Source organism: Mustela nivalis, assembly GCF_964662115.1.
Source record: "Mustela nivalis genome assembly, chromosome: 12".
NCBI classification, from domain to species: Eukaryota; Metazoa; Chordata; class Mammalia; order Carnivora; family Mustelidae; genus Mustela; species Mustela nivalis.
In genome coordinates, this window is record NC_139031.1 from 72,895,402 (window position 1) to 72,908,479 (window position 13,078).

Here is a 13,078-nt window from a genome sequence, read left to right on the forward strand (position 1 = left end):
GTCTGTTATAGTCTAAATGTTTGTGTCCCCCTGCAAAACTCCTACGTTTAGTTCCTCATTCCCAACATGACTGTATTGGAAAGAACCTATGAGAAGGTGATAAAGGTTAAAATAGGTCGTAAGGGTGGGTTGGGGCTGGTGCCCTTCTAAGAAGAGACACCACTGCTCTGTGTTTCTGCTATGTGGGCCACACAGCAGGAAAGGACATCATCACAGCCCAAGGACAGAGCCCTCAACAGACACAGACCCTGTCGGCACCGGGATCTTGGACTTCCAGTCACCAGAACTGTGCAAAAATAAATTTCTGTTGTTTAAGGCCCTCACTAGGTTGTTATGACTACCTGAGTGAACTAAGACAACTCATAACACATTATGATGTAGAAAGAACAAAAATGGAGGCTTCAGAACACTTCAGAAGAGGGGAAAAAAACCTTGTGATTTTGACCTATTATTTTTTTTTTAAGATTTTATATATTTATTTGACAGAGACACAGTGAGAGAGGGAACACAAGCACGGGGAGTGGGAGAGGGTGAAGCAGGCTTCCCGCCTAGCAGGGAGCCTGATGCGGGGCTCCATCCGAGGACCCTGGGATTGTGACCTGAGCTGAAGGCAGACGCTTAACAACTGAGCCACATGAGCGCCCCTTAACTTAGTATTTAATTATATATATATGTATATATTTATATTTACTATTTCGACTCTAAAAATAAGAAAATAAAATAGAGACAAAAAGAGGAGGAAAAAAGAAGGGAAAAGCTCCCAATATCAATTTTTACATTTGCTACAGCAAAACAGAAGGAACACTTACTTGGGAGGTGTCATTTTCTTCCGGTTCAATGAGATAGGTGTGGTTCCCATCATAGAACATCCCACTGCCAAGTACAAGAAAATAATTAGGCATGGCTATCGACTCTTGCCTCAGAACAAGATTCTTTTAAAAGCAGCTGCCAGAGGACTGATGTACTTCTCAACACTCACTTCCCAGGCCCACCCATCACCACCAGATACACACCACGTACTATACAGACATACAGACATACAGACAGACAGACACACACACACATACACACACACACTCCACATATACCACACACCATACCAAACATACCTCCCAAAACTATACCCCATATACACATACACACTGCACCATACCACACATGTGTGTGCATGTGCACGTGTGCACACACATACACACACTACTACACACACTACTAAGAGGGAAAGACCCCTCCCTCCGACTCCCCTCAGCAGCAGGGTCCCCTTGTCCTGACCCTTGCCTAGGTTCAGGATTATCATTCTCTAATTGTGGGATCATTATCCTCCTTCCAACATATGTAATTCTAAAACTTTAATATGCAAATAGTCATCTGGAGAACTTGCAAAAATGTAAGACTTTCAGGGCCTTCCTCAGATTTCTTGGCGAGGGCGCAGGAAGCTAGCTGCATTTTAAACAAACCCCAGGCGGTTCTGATGCAGACTGTCAAGGACTTTCCCGAGAACTGCCTTCCTACCACACACCTGCTCTCCTAACAAGAGGTAACACATTTCAACAGCTTACCAAAGCTAAAAACTTGACACTCATTTTATCTTTTCCACAAATGTGTGAGGGAGGTACACTCATACATTGGCCTATACTCATTTTACAGGAAAGGAAACCAAAGCCCAAAGAGATGAAGTAACTTGTCCAAATTACATAACCAGGAGGAACACAGGCAGGAAGAGAGAGCGCCCAGGCAGATTGGTTCCTGAATTGCCCATCTGCAGTTGGCTACCTCTTCACCCATTCACTCATTCAGCATACATCAAAGCACCTACAACGCACTGCTCTAGGTGCTGGGGATACAGTAGTGGACAAAAACAGACCAATTCTGACAGACAAAAAAAAAAAATATCATGAACTAAATATGTATGAGGTGGTGAAAAATTCTAGGGAGAAAAATAAAGCAGGTCAAGGGCACTAAATCGTGCCAGAGGACTGGGTGTAGAGACCAAGGAAAGAAGACTGTTGATTTATACAGAGTTTCAGAGAAAGGCTTTCTAGAGAAGATAGTATTTGAACAAAGATCTGAAAGAAGTGAAGGGATGAGCCATAAGGATATCTGAGCAAAGACCGTGTCACTCGCAGAGCCCTAAGTGTGCTCCAGGAACATCAAGGGTGCAGTGTACCTGGAGGGGGGTTAGGGGAGCCATAAAATGAGATCAGAGGAAGAGTAGGGGGCCACATGAGGCAGGCCCTTCTAAGGGTAGTGGCTTTTAGTCTGAGAGACATGTGAAGCCACTGCAGGGGTTTAAAAGCAGAGGGAAACAATTAAACAAAATTTAAAACAATTTTAAATTTGAAAATAATTGCTCCAACCGCTGTGCTAAATTAGTATTTTGGATGGCAAAGATACACATGGAGAAGTTATTGCGATAATCCAGGCGAAAAAAGAGGGTAGCCGCCTAGATCACAGTGGTATTGGTGGAGATGAGGAGAACAAGTCAAATTGTGGATACTTTTCAAAAGTACAACCAGCCAAGCAGATTTACTGGCAGATTTGTAATGCAGTATGCAAGAAAGAGTGGTGTCAGTGAAGACTGCAAGGTTTCGACCTCAGTACCTGGTGAGATGGAATTCCCATTTAATGAAAGTCACAGGAAGGACGGAATGGCCTGGGCACATGGAAGCAGGATGCAGGGAGGAGGGCATGATTCTGCAGTTGGGTTTTGACCTCTTAGGCTGGAGATGACTATCCGCCAACGAAGGAATCCTCTGGAGTGCATTTTAATCTACATACGGCGTCAGCTCCATCCAGAGAGATCCCAATGGCCACTCCTTTTAGGAGAACATGGTCTTTCTACTAAGATCAAGTCCCTCACGATGCTGAAGAAATGTGTCTCGTCATTCAGGCATTCAAGGGGGGACAAGGTGTGACTTCCTGCAGTCATTTTTCAGTGTTACATGGAAAGGACCGCCTGAGACCCAAACTGTTAGACACAGAACAGTATTTATCTTTCACTGAAGGCTTCGTGAAATCAGTTGGTTTCCTTGAGCTATAATTATAATGGCCTCCAGCTCTGCCTCTATACAAATACTTCCATTCGTGCTGCAGTATCTTCCACATGTCCTCAACTTTCATATACCCGTAGAAAAGCTACTCTCACATCTGTAAGGTTTTCAACCAAAGTATGCTTTTTGAATTCGGATGACATTGCATTTGGAATGTAAAGATAAACAGATGCATTCTGCAAGATATTACTGACAATACATGCCTAAGGAATCAGAATTGGGGGGAGCCTTTTCAAAACAGTAGACCAAAGACAATAGACAGTCTCTCTGTCCCTGCTGAGAACTGGACAGATTCATCCAGAAAACTGTACAGAACCATCACCCTTTGCCAAAGCTCACATAGCTATGCTGATCAAGTAGTAAGCAGATTGGTTTGTTTGAATAATACAGGGTACTATTCCTCTAGCATCAGGTCAGCACCAAATATGAAAATCAGTGACTTTTATTGGGTTTAAACATCATGATACATGGTGTAAAGAAAGCAAAATCTGAGACCATATATATCCAGAAGATTATGGCTCCCTATATGACAATGTGCCATTAGTAATTCTTTAACTATTAAGAAAGTGTAAGTTTTATTTGCTTTGAGGATTGAAACCTTTCTCTTATATTTATATAAATTCCAATTAGTTCAGTAGGTCCACACACAGTATATATATCTGATAAAAACCTGCAGCTAGGGCCTACTTATGATAGGCCAATTGAGCTGAAATTTTAAAATGCTGGATCAAAACAAGATTTTGAAAAGAAACAGCCATTCTCATAAATTGCCACAAGAGGGCAACAAACTTACATTTGATTCCGTTCTTTTAGGTTCCCATAGCTACAGGATTTTGTCATAACATCAAAAGTATCAGGACCAAAATATTGCCCATTAGTCCTTTAAATGTGAAAAAGAAAATGTGCATTTGCAGGTTCTTTATGGAAAAAACATAAATCTGGTTATTTTTCTCCTTTGTGTTCTTCAACTGAATTCAGTAAATCAAGAAAAATAAAAAATCTCCTTATATACTTGGTGATTTATAAAAGATGAGTCATGGATGAAATAATCTACTTCAAATTCAAATCACTGTAATTGAGACAACATAAATTATTTAATATTTATTAATAGCCCTTAAAATATTTGTCAGCAATTTTTGTTCAGAAGGTAAAAATCAACATGAGAATAATTACTAAATAACAAGAAGGAACAAGAGCAAATTTATCTACTACACTCATAAAAGTCTAAGAACACCCAAACATGCTTCTATGCAATCCTGACAGTATTTTTAGACATATGCTGCATATTCTGTTTATCTCCTTTTGTTTAGTTTTAAATGAAAAAGTTTCTCAAGGTAGAGGTAAATTTTACTTTCTTAAAACAACTGAAGCTGGTTCTGGGTTCTACTCCTAATCTAGCCACTGAAGTTTCCTTACAGTTTCTTTTCCATCAGGATGAGTAGCAAGCTCTTGGTCTCAGGTTCTCAGTGATGCCTTCTCACTGCTTCTCAGAAATACAGTGTCCGCTTGGAAAACCGGAAAGCAAAATGGACTAGTCCTGGATAAGATGCTTACATGGTAACTCTGGGCTGAGATTTTAAGAGGAAGAGAGAGGGAAAACCGCCTCTTCCTTTTGTCACTATCATACATTTGCTGTCACAAATGTCGATGGGCCCAGGAGACTATTCTTAGCTGAAAGCTGTGATCATCTTGAGATCAGATAGAACAGTTTTTATTACTGAAGGGCATTTCAATGTTTCCTTCTCTAGATAAGAAAACTAAGGCCCTCAGATAAAAGGCATGGATTCCTGTTTGTAAAAATGTCTCTTTAGTCAAATAACTTATTTAAAATAAGTAAATGTCGGGACGCCTGGGTGGCTCAGTTGGTTGAGCAGCTGCCTTCGGCTCAGGTCATGATCCCAACGTCCTGGGATCGAGTCCCACATCGGGCTCCTTGCCCCGCAGTGAGCCTGCCTCTCCCTCTGACTCTGCCTGCCACTCTGCCTGTGCTCTCTCTCTCTCTGACAAATAAAATAAGTAAATGTCTTTTAGAACCAACAATAAGCGGATGGAGGTTTCTGGGCTCTCAGGCAGCTGGCCTCCTTCTCCTGGCTACTGAAGTTCCAGAGTTCCCACATTCTCTCCCTTCTGCCTCTGACATACTTACTGCCCATGCCTGACCCGAGGCACGGCTCAGGCAGACCAGCTCGATTTTCCAGGCTCTTCCGTTATTTCTCTTTCCTAGCTATCTTCAAGACCTCTGTGCAGCCTGCTCTCGGGAGACTCTATCAAAGCCCGTTCTTGGGCCAACTCCAGCTTCTTCAGGTAACATTTCTCTGGAGCTCTCAAGCACTACCTCATTCCTCAGGGCCCACTCTCTTGTTACCTTTTCCTGTGACTTTCTCTCCCAAAGAAAACTAATACACCTATCACATTCCCTAGGAGGAAGCTGAGCTAGCTTTACCTGCCCCCAGTGGGCTCTGAGCTGCTGGGGACAGGAGTCATGTTCTCATTGCCTTGATTTTCCTAGTTGGGAGGGCACACAGCAGACACTCAGTAACTGCCAGCTCTGTGGAAAAGCTAGATCTCAAACTTTTGGGAGCTGACAGAATGCATTTTCAAGTTTCCAAACAAAATTTTAACAGAATTAAAGTGCTGAGTTGTGCTGTGCCCCCCAAAAGTAAAACAAACAAAAAAGAACTGAGATTATTTAGCCTAAGTAGAATGCAGAGGAATGACACAGTAGCTTTATAAGGGGTTCACAAAATAAATAAGAGACGGCCACCTGTGTAACACCATCAGCAACAGAACAGAGGAAGTAGATTATTCCCATGGTAAACATCAGCAAACATTCTTTGATAATGAAGGTTATGAGAAAGGAAACGAGGCCCCCCGAGGAAGGATAAACTCTGTTCCTTAGAGATTTCTGAGAACAGACGGACCCTCCCACAAGCTCGCTGTGGGTTTTAGGTGGGATTCTGGCTAGAACACATGAGCTCTTGAGGTGACTTGAAGTCTGTTGTCTTGGTGCAAGGAGTCAAGAGTTTCCACGCACTGAAATTTCTGTTATTCCATAAAAACATGAAAACTAACATCCAGAAAAAGTAGGGGCAGAGCAGTACCAGGGGGCTAAGCCTCCAGAGAACCAACGTTACCCCAGTCACTCTTGGCACAACTTGGATGAAACTAGAAAAAAGCTTCAAACACCACTGTAGGGTATCCTATCACAATTCCAAGGACCCTGGTCTGTTTCTGCGACTCTGATTTCAAAACCTGCTGAGTTTATAAACCTCAGAAGAGAAAGAGATCAGACCCATCACAGATTTAAAATTATTTCTTGACATAAAATTGAGATTTTGATTACAGTGAACTAAACCTGAAGCAAATAAGGGATGGAAAGAATGGACGGTACAAAAAACTAAAGACACTTACTGAAGCCCATGGCATGTAGACAATGCAACAAAGGAGGCGGGGTTTCCTCGGATGTGGCCCTGGTAGTAGCAGTGTTCTCCTCCCTGGAAGCAGAAACAGAGAGCATCAGGCTCTGCCATCACCAGGAGAATCACCGGCATCACTTCACAAGTTCCTGCCCACACCACACCTCCACGTACAAAGCCCTGCAGAATATTTCCTTATTCAGATTAGTGTTATCAAACCTGTTCTAACAGAATTATTCATAAACACTCCCAGGGAGCCATCTCCGTATCAAAAGCAGGCGAAATAAAAGTTGACTGAACTTGCCTTTTATGTAGATGACGAGAGAAAGAACAAAGCAACAGATACTGAAACACCCTTGGGGCCCCTGCATGAGGATCAGAATCCTCTATCTCCCCCATCAAGAGAAACCCAACCTTGAGCAGCAGCAAGATGATCCTCTTTCCCATACTTGAAGTAAGTATGTAGAGTCATCATTGGAGAGTCACTAAATTAAACTGATGAAGGGGAAAATGCTTATCTTAATGGTGTTTATAATAAAACTTGACAAGTTTATGCTATTCTGTTCTCCAACCATGAATGGCTTTACCAGTAAGCAGTCTGGGTGGGGCTTGAAATTCCAAAGTTTCTTCTGGCAGCTGGTTACATTAATTCCCATGAGACTCATTTCTGTGGATTAAATGTTCTTGTAAGAGGTAATACGGTAAGTCCTCTGCCGCCTCAGGGTGGTGTCTCAGTCTTTAAATACCTGCCACTCAGAGTGTGGTCTAGAAGCCAGTGGGGGTTGAGACACTCAGGAGCTGGTCAGAAACAATCCCAAACCCCAGCTGCCACCCACCCACTTACTATAAAAGGCATCTTAGCAAGGTCCCCAGCGATCCACATGCACATTAAAGTTTGAGAAGCATTGTTCTAAATGGCCTTTTCCATTCTCCCACTGATCTCCTATTTCTTCAGAAGCTAAAAGCTGGTAATTCAACTGACATACTGAGATAGAAAGGACTAATAGAATGGGTGGTTTAAAGGGGCAAACGTGGCCGGCTGGCTTTAAAGTCAGCCTTAAGGATTAATCCTACCTAAAATATTCAGGGCTTGACAAGCAGAGGGGAAAGAACAGGAACACACAGGATGTAACAAGGCTGAAGACATTCTCTTTACTGAAATTCCAAGAAGGCAGCCTGGCCTGTGACGGCTGCTTCTCAGGAGATAAACCTACAGGATCAGGTGAGCCCAGTTCTGGGGAGGTGGCAGAGAACAGGTCAAAGGGCACTGCTCCTGGGACACCTCCAAATCCCCAAGGGAGTCACTGAGCATCATGAACCCAGGACGGAGGGTAGACGTGACAGAGGGTAAGAAAGAAAAGGGTGTTACTCCACCTGGAAGCCTGACAGGAGGGATCATCAAGTAAACCACAGACTTCAGCACAGAAATAAAGCCAGACACTGACTATCTGGGTAAGGCTGGTTTGGTGAAGATATTAACAGCATGAGCTATCAGCTCCTTCATTGACTAGCTCTGCAATCTGAAGCAAATTACAGAACCCTCCTGTGTCATCTGTCAAATGGGTGTAACAATTTCACAAGGTTGTTCACAAGATTAAAGAGAGTTAAAGTGCATGAAGAGTTTAGAATAATGCTTGACACTTAGTAAGCACTCAATAAATGTTGCTACTACTATACTATGTATAGGGGCGCCTGGGTGGCTGAGTGGGTTAAGCACCCTACTCTTGATTTACATACGCCCAGGTCATACTCTCAAAGTCATGAAGAGATAAAGAGAGAAGACACGTGGGCTTGAGTGTGCCCCCACCCTTGGGCTCTCTGCTGGGTGGAGCCTGCTTAAGATTCTCCCTCTCTCTCTGCCCCTCCCCTCCTTGCCTACCTCACCCACTCACACATTCACTTATGCACTCTCTCTAGCTCTCTAAAAAAAAAAAATTACTATGTGTTACTGTTCCATTCAATTTACACAACAACCGCTAAAGAAAGATTGCTATCGCTCTTCTACATAGGTCACAATCTCTAAGAGCCAAGGCAAACTTTGTGTGAACAGTAAATGCAAGGCCTGTGTCATTTCCCCTACACTACTTATAAGTAGGGGCCTAGAACCTATGGGGGATCTAAACTTTCCCCCAGGCTGATTCTTTGGGGTTTTTGTTTTGTTTTAATTTATCTTTTGTGAAGGGCTGAGAGTAAATTTAACAGAGTTTAAAATAGCCTCTGTTGGGTTATTGGACTGGTGAATTGTCCATAAGATTAAATTCTAAATTAGAGGTCATTATGTTTCAAAAGACCTTCCTGGAAAGATCTAAATTGGACCAGAAATCAACACATTCCTTTCTATTAGACAGACACGAGGGGCCAACAGTAAATGAGGTAACCTGGATAGAGCAAGAATTCAGTGTGAAAATGTTTCCCTCTACCAAATAGTGACTAACCAACCCCATCAGATCTCTTTCTAAATCTCAGACTCACAGAGAACAGCAAATATAATGACAGTAGAAACAAAAAAGATAATCACAAGAATTATGATATCAGATTACAGAACAGTGGAAATTGACAAGTCAATGTATGTGGGGAAAATCTGTCAGAGGCAAAGGCATATAAGAAATGTCTTATAAATTACTAAAGTTTTCTTTTAAATACCGACTTTGAAAACATGTTACATTATATCATAAAAAGAACAAAGAATTCATGTTTTAAAACAATCTTCCAATATCCCAGGACTAAATAGATGATTAGATAATGAAAAACAATCTTTCACTTATTTCTGATTCTGTAAAATAGGAGTGGATCCAAAAACAGCATATGATCAAGACCCATCTGCACAAAAGCCTAACACTGCAAATGAAGAGAGGAGCTCAATCTGGTTGACTCATTATCAAATGTTTCCATGACACTTTAAGAGAAGCACAAACAACAGGGGGGTAAAATGTCTTCAGTTGGGCTACTAGAATTCCAATTTTGAGGCTCTCAGCTGGTGGTATATGTAATTATTCTAAATGATGGGAATTAATTTCTGTGTTGCGACTTTTTTAAGGGATTCATCATATGGCAATAATTATTTAAACAATGAACTAAAGTAATGAAGTTATTACAATGAACTTATTGATTTATTAATTATTAGAATAAAATTTAATAGATTTTGAGATAACTCAAATAATTTTTATCTAGTATTTTTAAAATAATAAATGCTTATGGAAACATTTCTAAGAATTCAGGATGCATATGGTGATGAGTGAAAAATACTCCCTTCATACACATTGGAGGCAGCTGACTCCTGAAAAGCAAGCATTTTTGACAGATTCTGTGTACCATATCAGGAATGGTCTAAATGGCATATTTAAGGAAATACACAAATACACAGGTATCCACTTCAGTGCAGAAATAGGTTTACACCGTACACACTGCTCTGCCACTTGATTTTTTTCCTTAAGGTAACCTTGACATCTTTGTATATCAATTATCTCATTCTTTCCATAATAGCATAATATTCCATTGTGGGATGAACCATAATTCATTTAAGCATTCCTGTACCAACAGACATTTAGATTATCTTCATTTTTTTGGTCATCATAAACAATATTTCAAACATCCTTTTGCATATATATTTTTTAAAGATTTATTTATTTGACAGAGAAAATCACAAGTAGGCAGAGAGGCAGGCAGAGAGAGGGGGAGAAGCAGGCTCCCTGCTGAATAGAGAGCCTGATGTGAGGCTCGATCCCAGGACCCTGGGATCATGACCTGAGCCGAAGGCAGAGGCTTTAATCCACTGAGCCATCCAGGCACCCCACTTTCTCATATTTTTGTGTAATTCTTTTGATATCTAGGCAGAACACATTACTAGATGTAAATCTGGCAGGTCAAAAAATATGAGCCTTTTAAACTTAGTATGTTTTAAGGGACAAATAAAATTACATTTCTTGGCACTTATATCTGCTTTTAAAGATGCACTGCATTTGAAAATAAGAAACTGCATTTTATTAAAAATGGTATACTGCAAGAAAGATCACTACTTTAGCCAACTTTGTTGAGTCTTATAAATTATAAAAGTTTTCCATATCTTCATACAACTTTCTTGAGGAACCAGATGCTTTCTGAAAGTAGGTATTATAATCTAAGACATATGTAGGGAAAGAGAAAAGTCAGCAGCACGTCCTAATAGAGCCCGGCTCCTTATCCGAATGCCAGTCATAGCTTCGTTCCTTAAAGTCTCTTTTGTTCCAGAAATAAACCTGCTGTCATTGAAACCTTCTTCATACTCCTTGATTTAATAACACAATCATAATAGTACAGATGTTTATTTTTAGATAATTAGATAGAGCTAAAAAAAAAAAAAATTACCCGCCTCTATAAAAGTGAACTGTACAATAGTTCCTATGTCTACTGGTTTATCTCCCTGGTGGACAAAAGGCTTATTGCAATTTTTATTCTAAGGAATTTAAAATAATCACTTATTTGCAAAATTCAAAGATAAAAGAGCCAGAAAGATCTCAAAAGAAAAACAGAATTTATTACAAATATGATACACTGAAAGCACAAAGGAAGCTACACAGACTGGGTTATAAAACTACAAAAAGCCAATAAAAGGAATCAAGGGGAGCACAGCAACAAGGCCACAGTCATGTGCCCTTCATTCAGACCCTCAAAAAGCCTGCTGATTTCCACCTCCTCACAAATTACTTCTCATTAACCTTGCTTTCTCTGAATGTTCATATACTATCAGATCTACTGCACCTTTTTACACTTGCATTCCTGTTTCTGCCTTATGTCCTCCCCTAGTCTATGGTGTCTTTTCAGGGAAGGACATGTATACATCTATGTTTGTATCTCCAAGCATGCTGTTAGAAAAGAGTGAATCTCATTTTCCTCACCAACAAGGTGGGATTAACATCTCCTCACGCTGCTAATAAGAGTATTCAAGGAATTCCGTGAAATAACAAAGTCATGTCCATGGTAAACTACTATATAAATAGATAAGGGGGGCAGTCAAGGCGTAATTACTCAACGAGGGATTCTATCATGTCCCTTGAGCTAGGCTTCTCTTAATTTATTTGCTAAGCCTAACAGTTCAGGGCTATTGATTAATAATGCAGATTACTATGTTTCTGGCCCTGAGAGTTTGTTTAAGCAGCTCAGAAGTGAAACTGAGAATCTGCATTTTTACAAATACCCCACGTTTTTCTTACTCTAGGAATACACCAGAACAGCGGTTCTCAACCTTGGCTGCGTATCAGAATCACCTGGGGAGCTTTTAAAATCCCAGCGCCCAGGCCAACATCCCAATCAATTAAATCATTGATCTCTGTAGATGGGACATGGCCACTAACATCTTTATCAATGCCCAGATGATTCAATGAAAATGCAGTGACTGAGAGTGCATGCATTCTTTAGTGTATGTATGCACTAGAGAATGGTTGCTCAGTAACAGGGATTCCCAAAACTGTTCCCCAAATTAAAGACTCAACCTGGTGGGCTTTGTAAACCAAATGATTCTCAGGACTTCCCTCAAAGCTACTGGATCAGACTCTCCAAGGAAGTAGGGCTCCAGGGTTTTTAGAGTTGCAAAAAATTCCCCAGGTGATTCTGAATACTGTATTTGGAATTACTAACCTAAAAATACTCAGTCCAGTACCAAATCATCTCCATGTAGAGGATACCAGAAAGACTAGGATCTTTCGCAGTATGAAACTATCTACCATAACCTAGGCATTCTGTTTGGTGATGTTGGTGATTTATGAGAGAATTCATGACGACTGATGAGGCGAATACTTTACAAATGAGAAAACATGGATTAAGAGAGAACCTTCCTACTTACTTAAACTTGGGTATACCAGATGCCCAGTCACATCTCTTTACACTGGCAGTTATCAAAAAGCAGTTTCTACAATAATAACATGCACTTGTTAGAAATTCAAATTCTCGGGCGCCTGGGTGGCTCGGTGGGTTAAGCCGCTGCCTTCGGCTCAGGTCATGATCTCAGGGTCCTGGAATCGAGTCCCGCATCAGGCTCTCTGCTCAGCAGGGAGCCTGCTTCCTCCTCTCTCTCTCTCTCTCTCTCTCTCTCTCTCTCTCTGCCTGCCTCTTTGCCTACTTGTGATCTCTGTCAAATTAAAAAAAAAAAAGGAAAGAAATTCAAATTCTCGAGCCTCACACCAGGCTTACCTAATCAAAAGGTCTGGGGATATGCTCCAGCTACCTGTGTGTTAGCTAACACTCCAGCTGACTTCAATGCTTTCCAAAGTTTGAGAGCAACTGCGTTACACCACATTTGTCCCTGCTCTCAGGGCTGAGCTCCCTGAAAAACTGCACTGGTTCTTCAGCTTAAACAAAGCAGAAAGAACATAAACAGTCATAGTTCTCCTCCACACCTCTTCTTGTATGACCCAGGTCAGCCAGCTTTATCAGAAACAATATAGAAGATAAAAGGTGAGATAAGAATATGTGAGAATCCTACCACGGACAAAGCCATGTAGAGCAGTGCTACTTGTTGTAGGTGCTGGTATGCGGGACACCTTAGCCTGACCAAAGGGACCAGTGTGGTCAACCATCCTGCTAGCCTCACACCAAGGGGTTTCACAGGATGTAGGTTGCGGCATTGGTGCTACATCC

General features: G+C 41.2%; 1 protein-coding gene across 30 annotated transcripts in view; it reads right to left on the reverse strand.

Moving 5' to 3' along the window:
* The window catches only part of ADAM22 (ADAM metallopeptidase domain 22), a 232,637-nt gene that overhangs the window by 82,283 nt on the left and 137,276 nt on the right, over positions 1 to 13,078 (reverse strand). For all 30 annotated transcript variants that reach the window (XM_082692347.1, XM_082692344.1, XM_082692343.1 and 27 more), the window contains exons 5-6: positions 6,462 to 6,544; positions 810 to 873 (exon numbers count right to left, since the gene is read on the reverse strand). In XM_082692347.1, the coding sequence (XP_082548473.1) occupies positions 810 to 873; positions 6,462 to 6,544 (147 nt within the window). The remainder of the gene's footprint in view (positions 1 to 809; positions 874 to 6,461; positions 6,545 to 13,078) is intronic.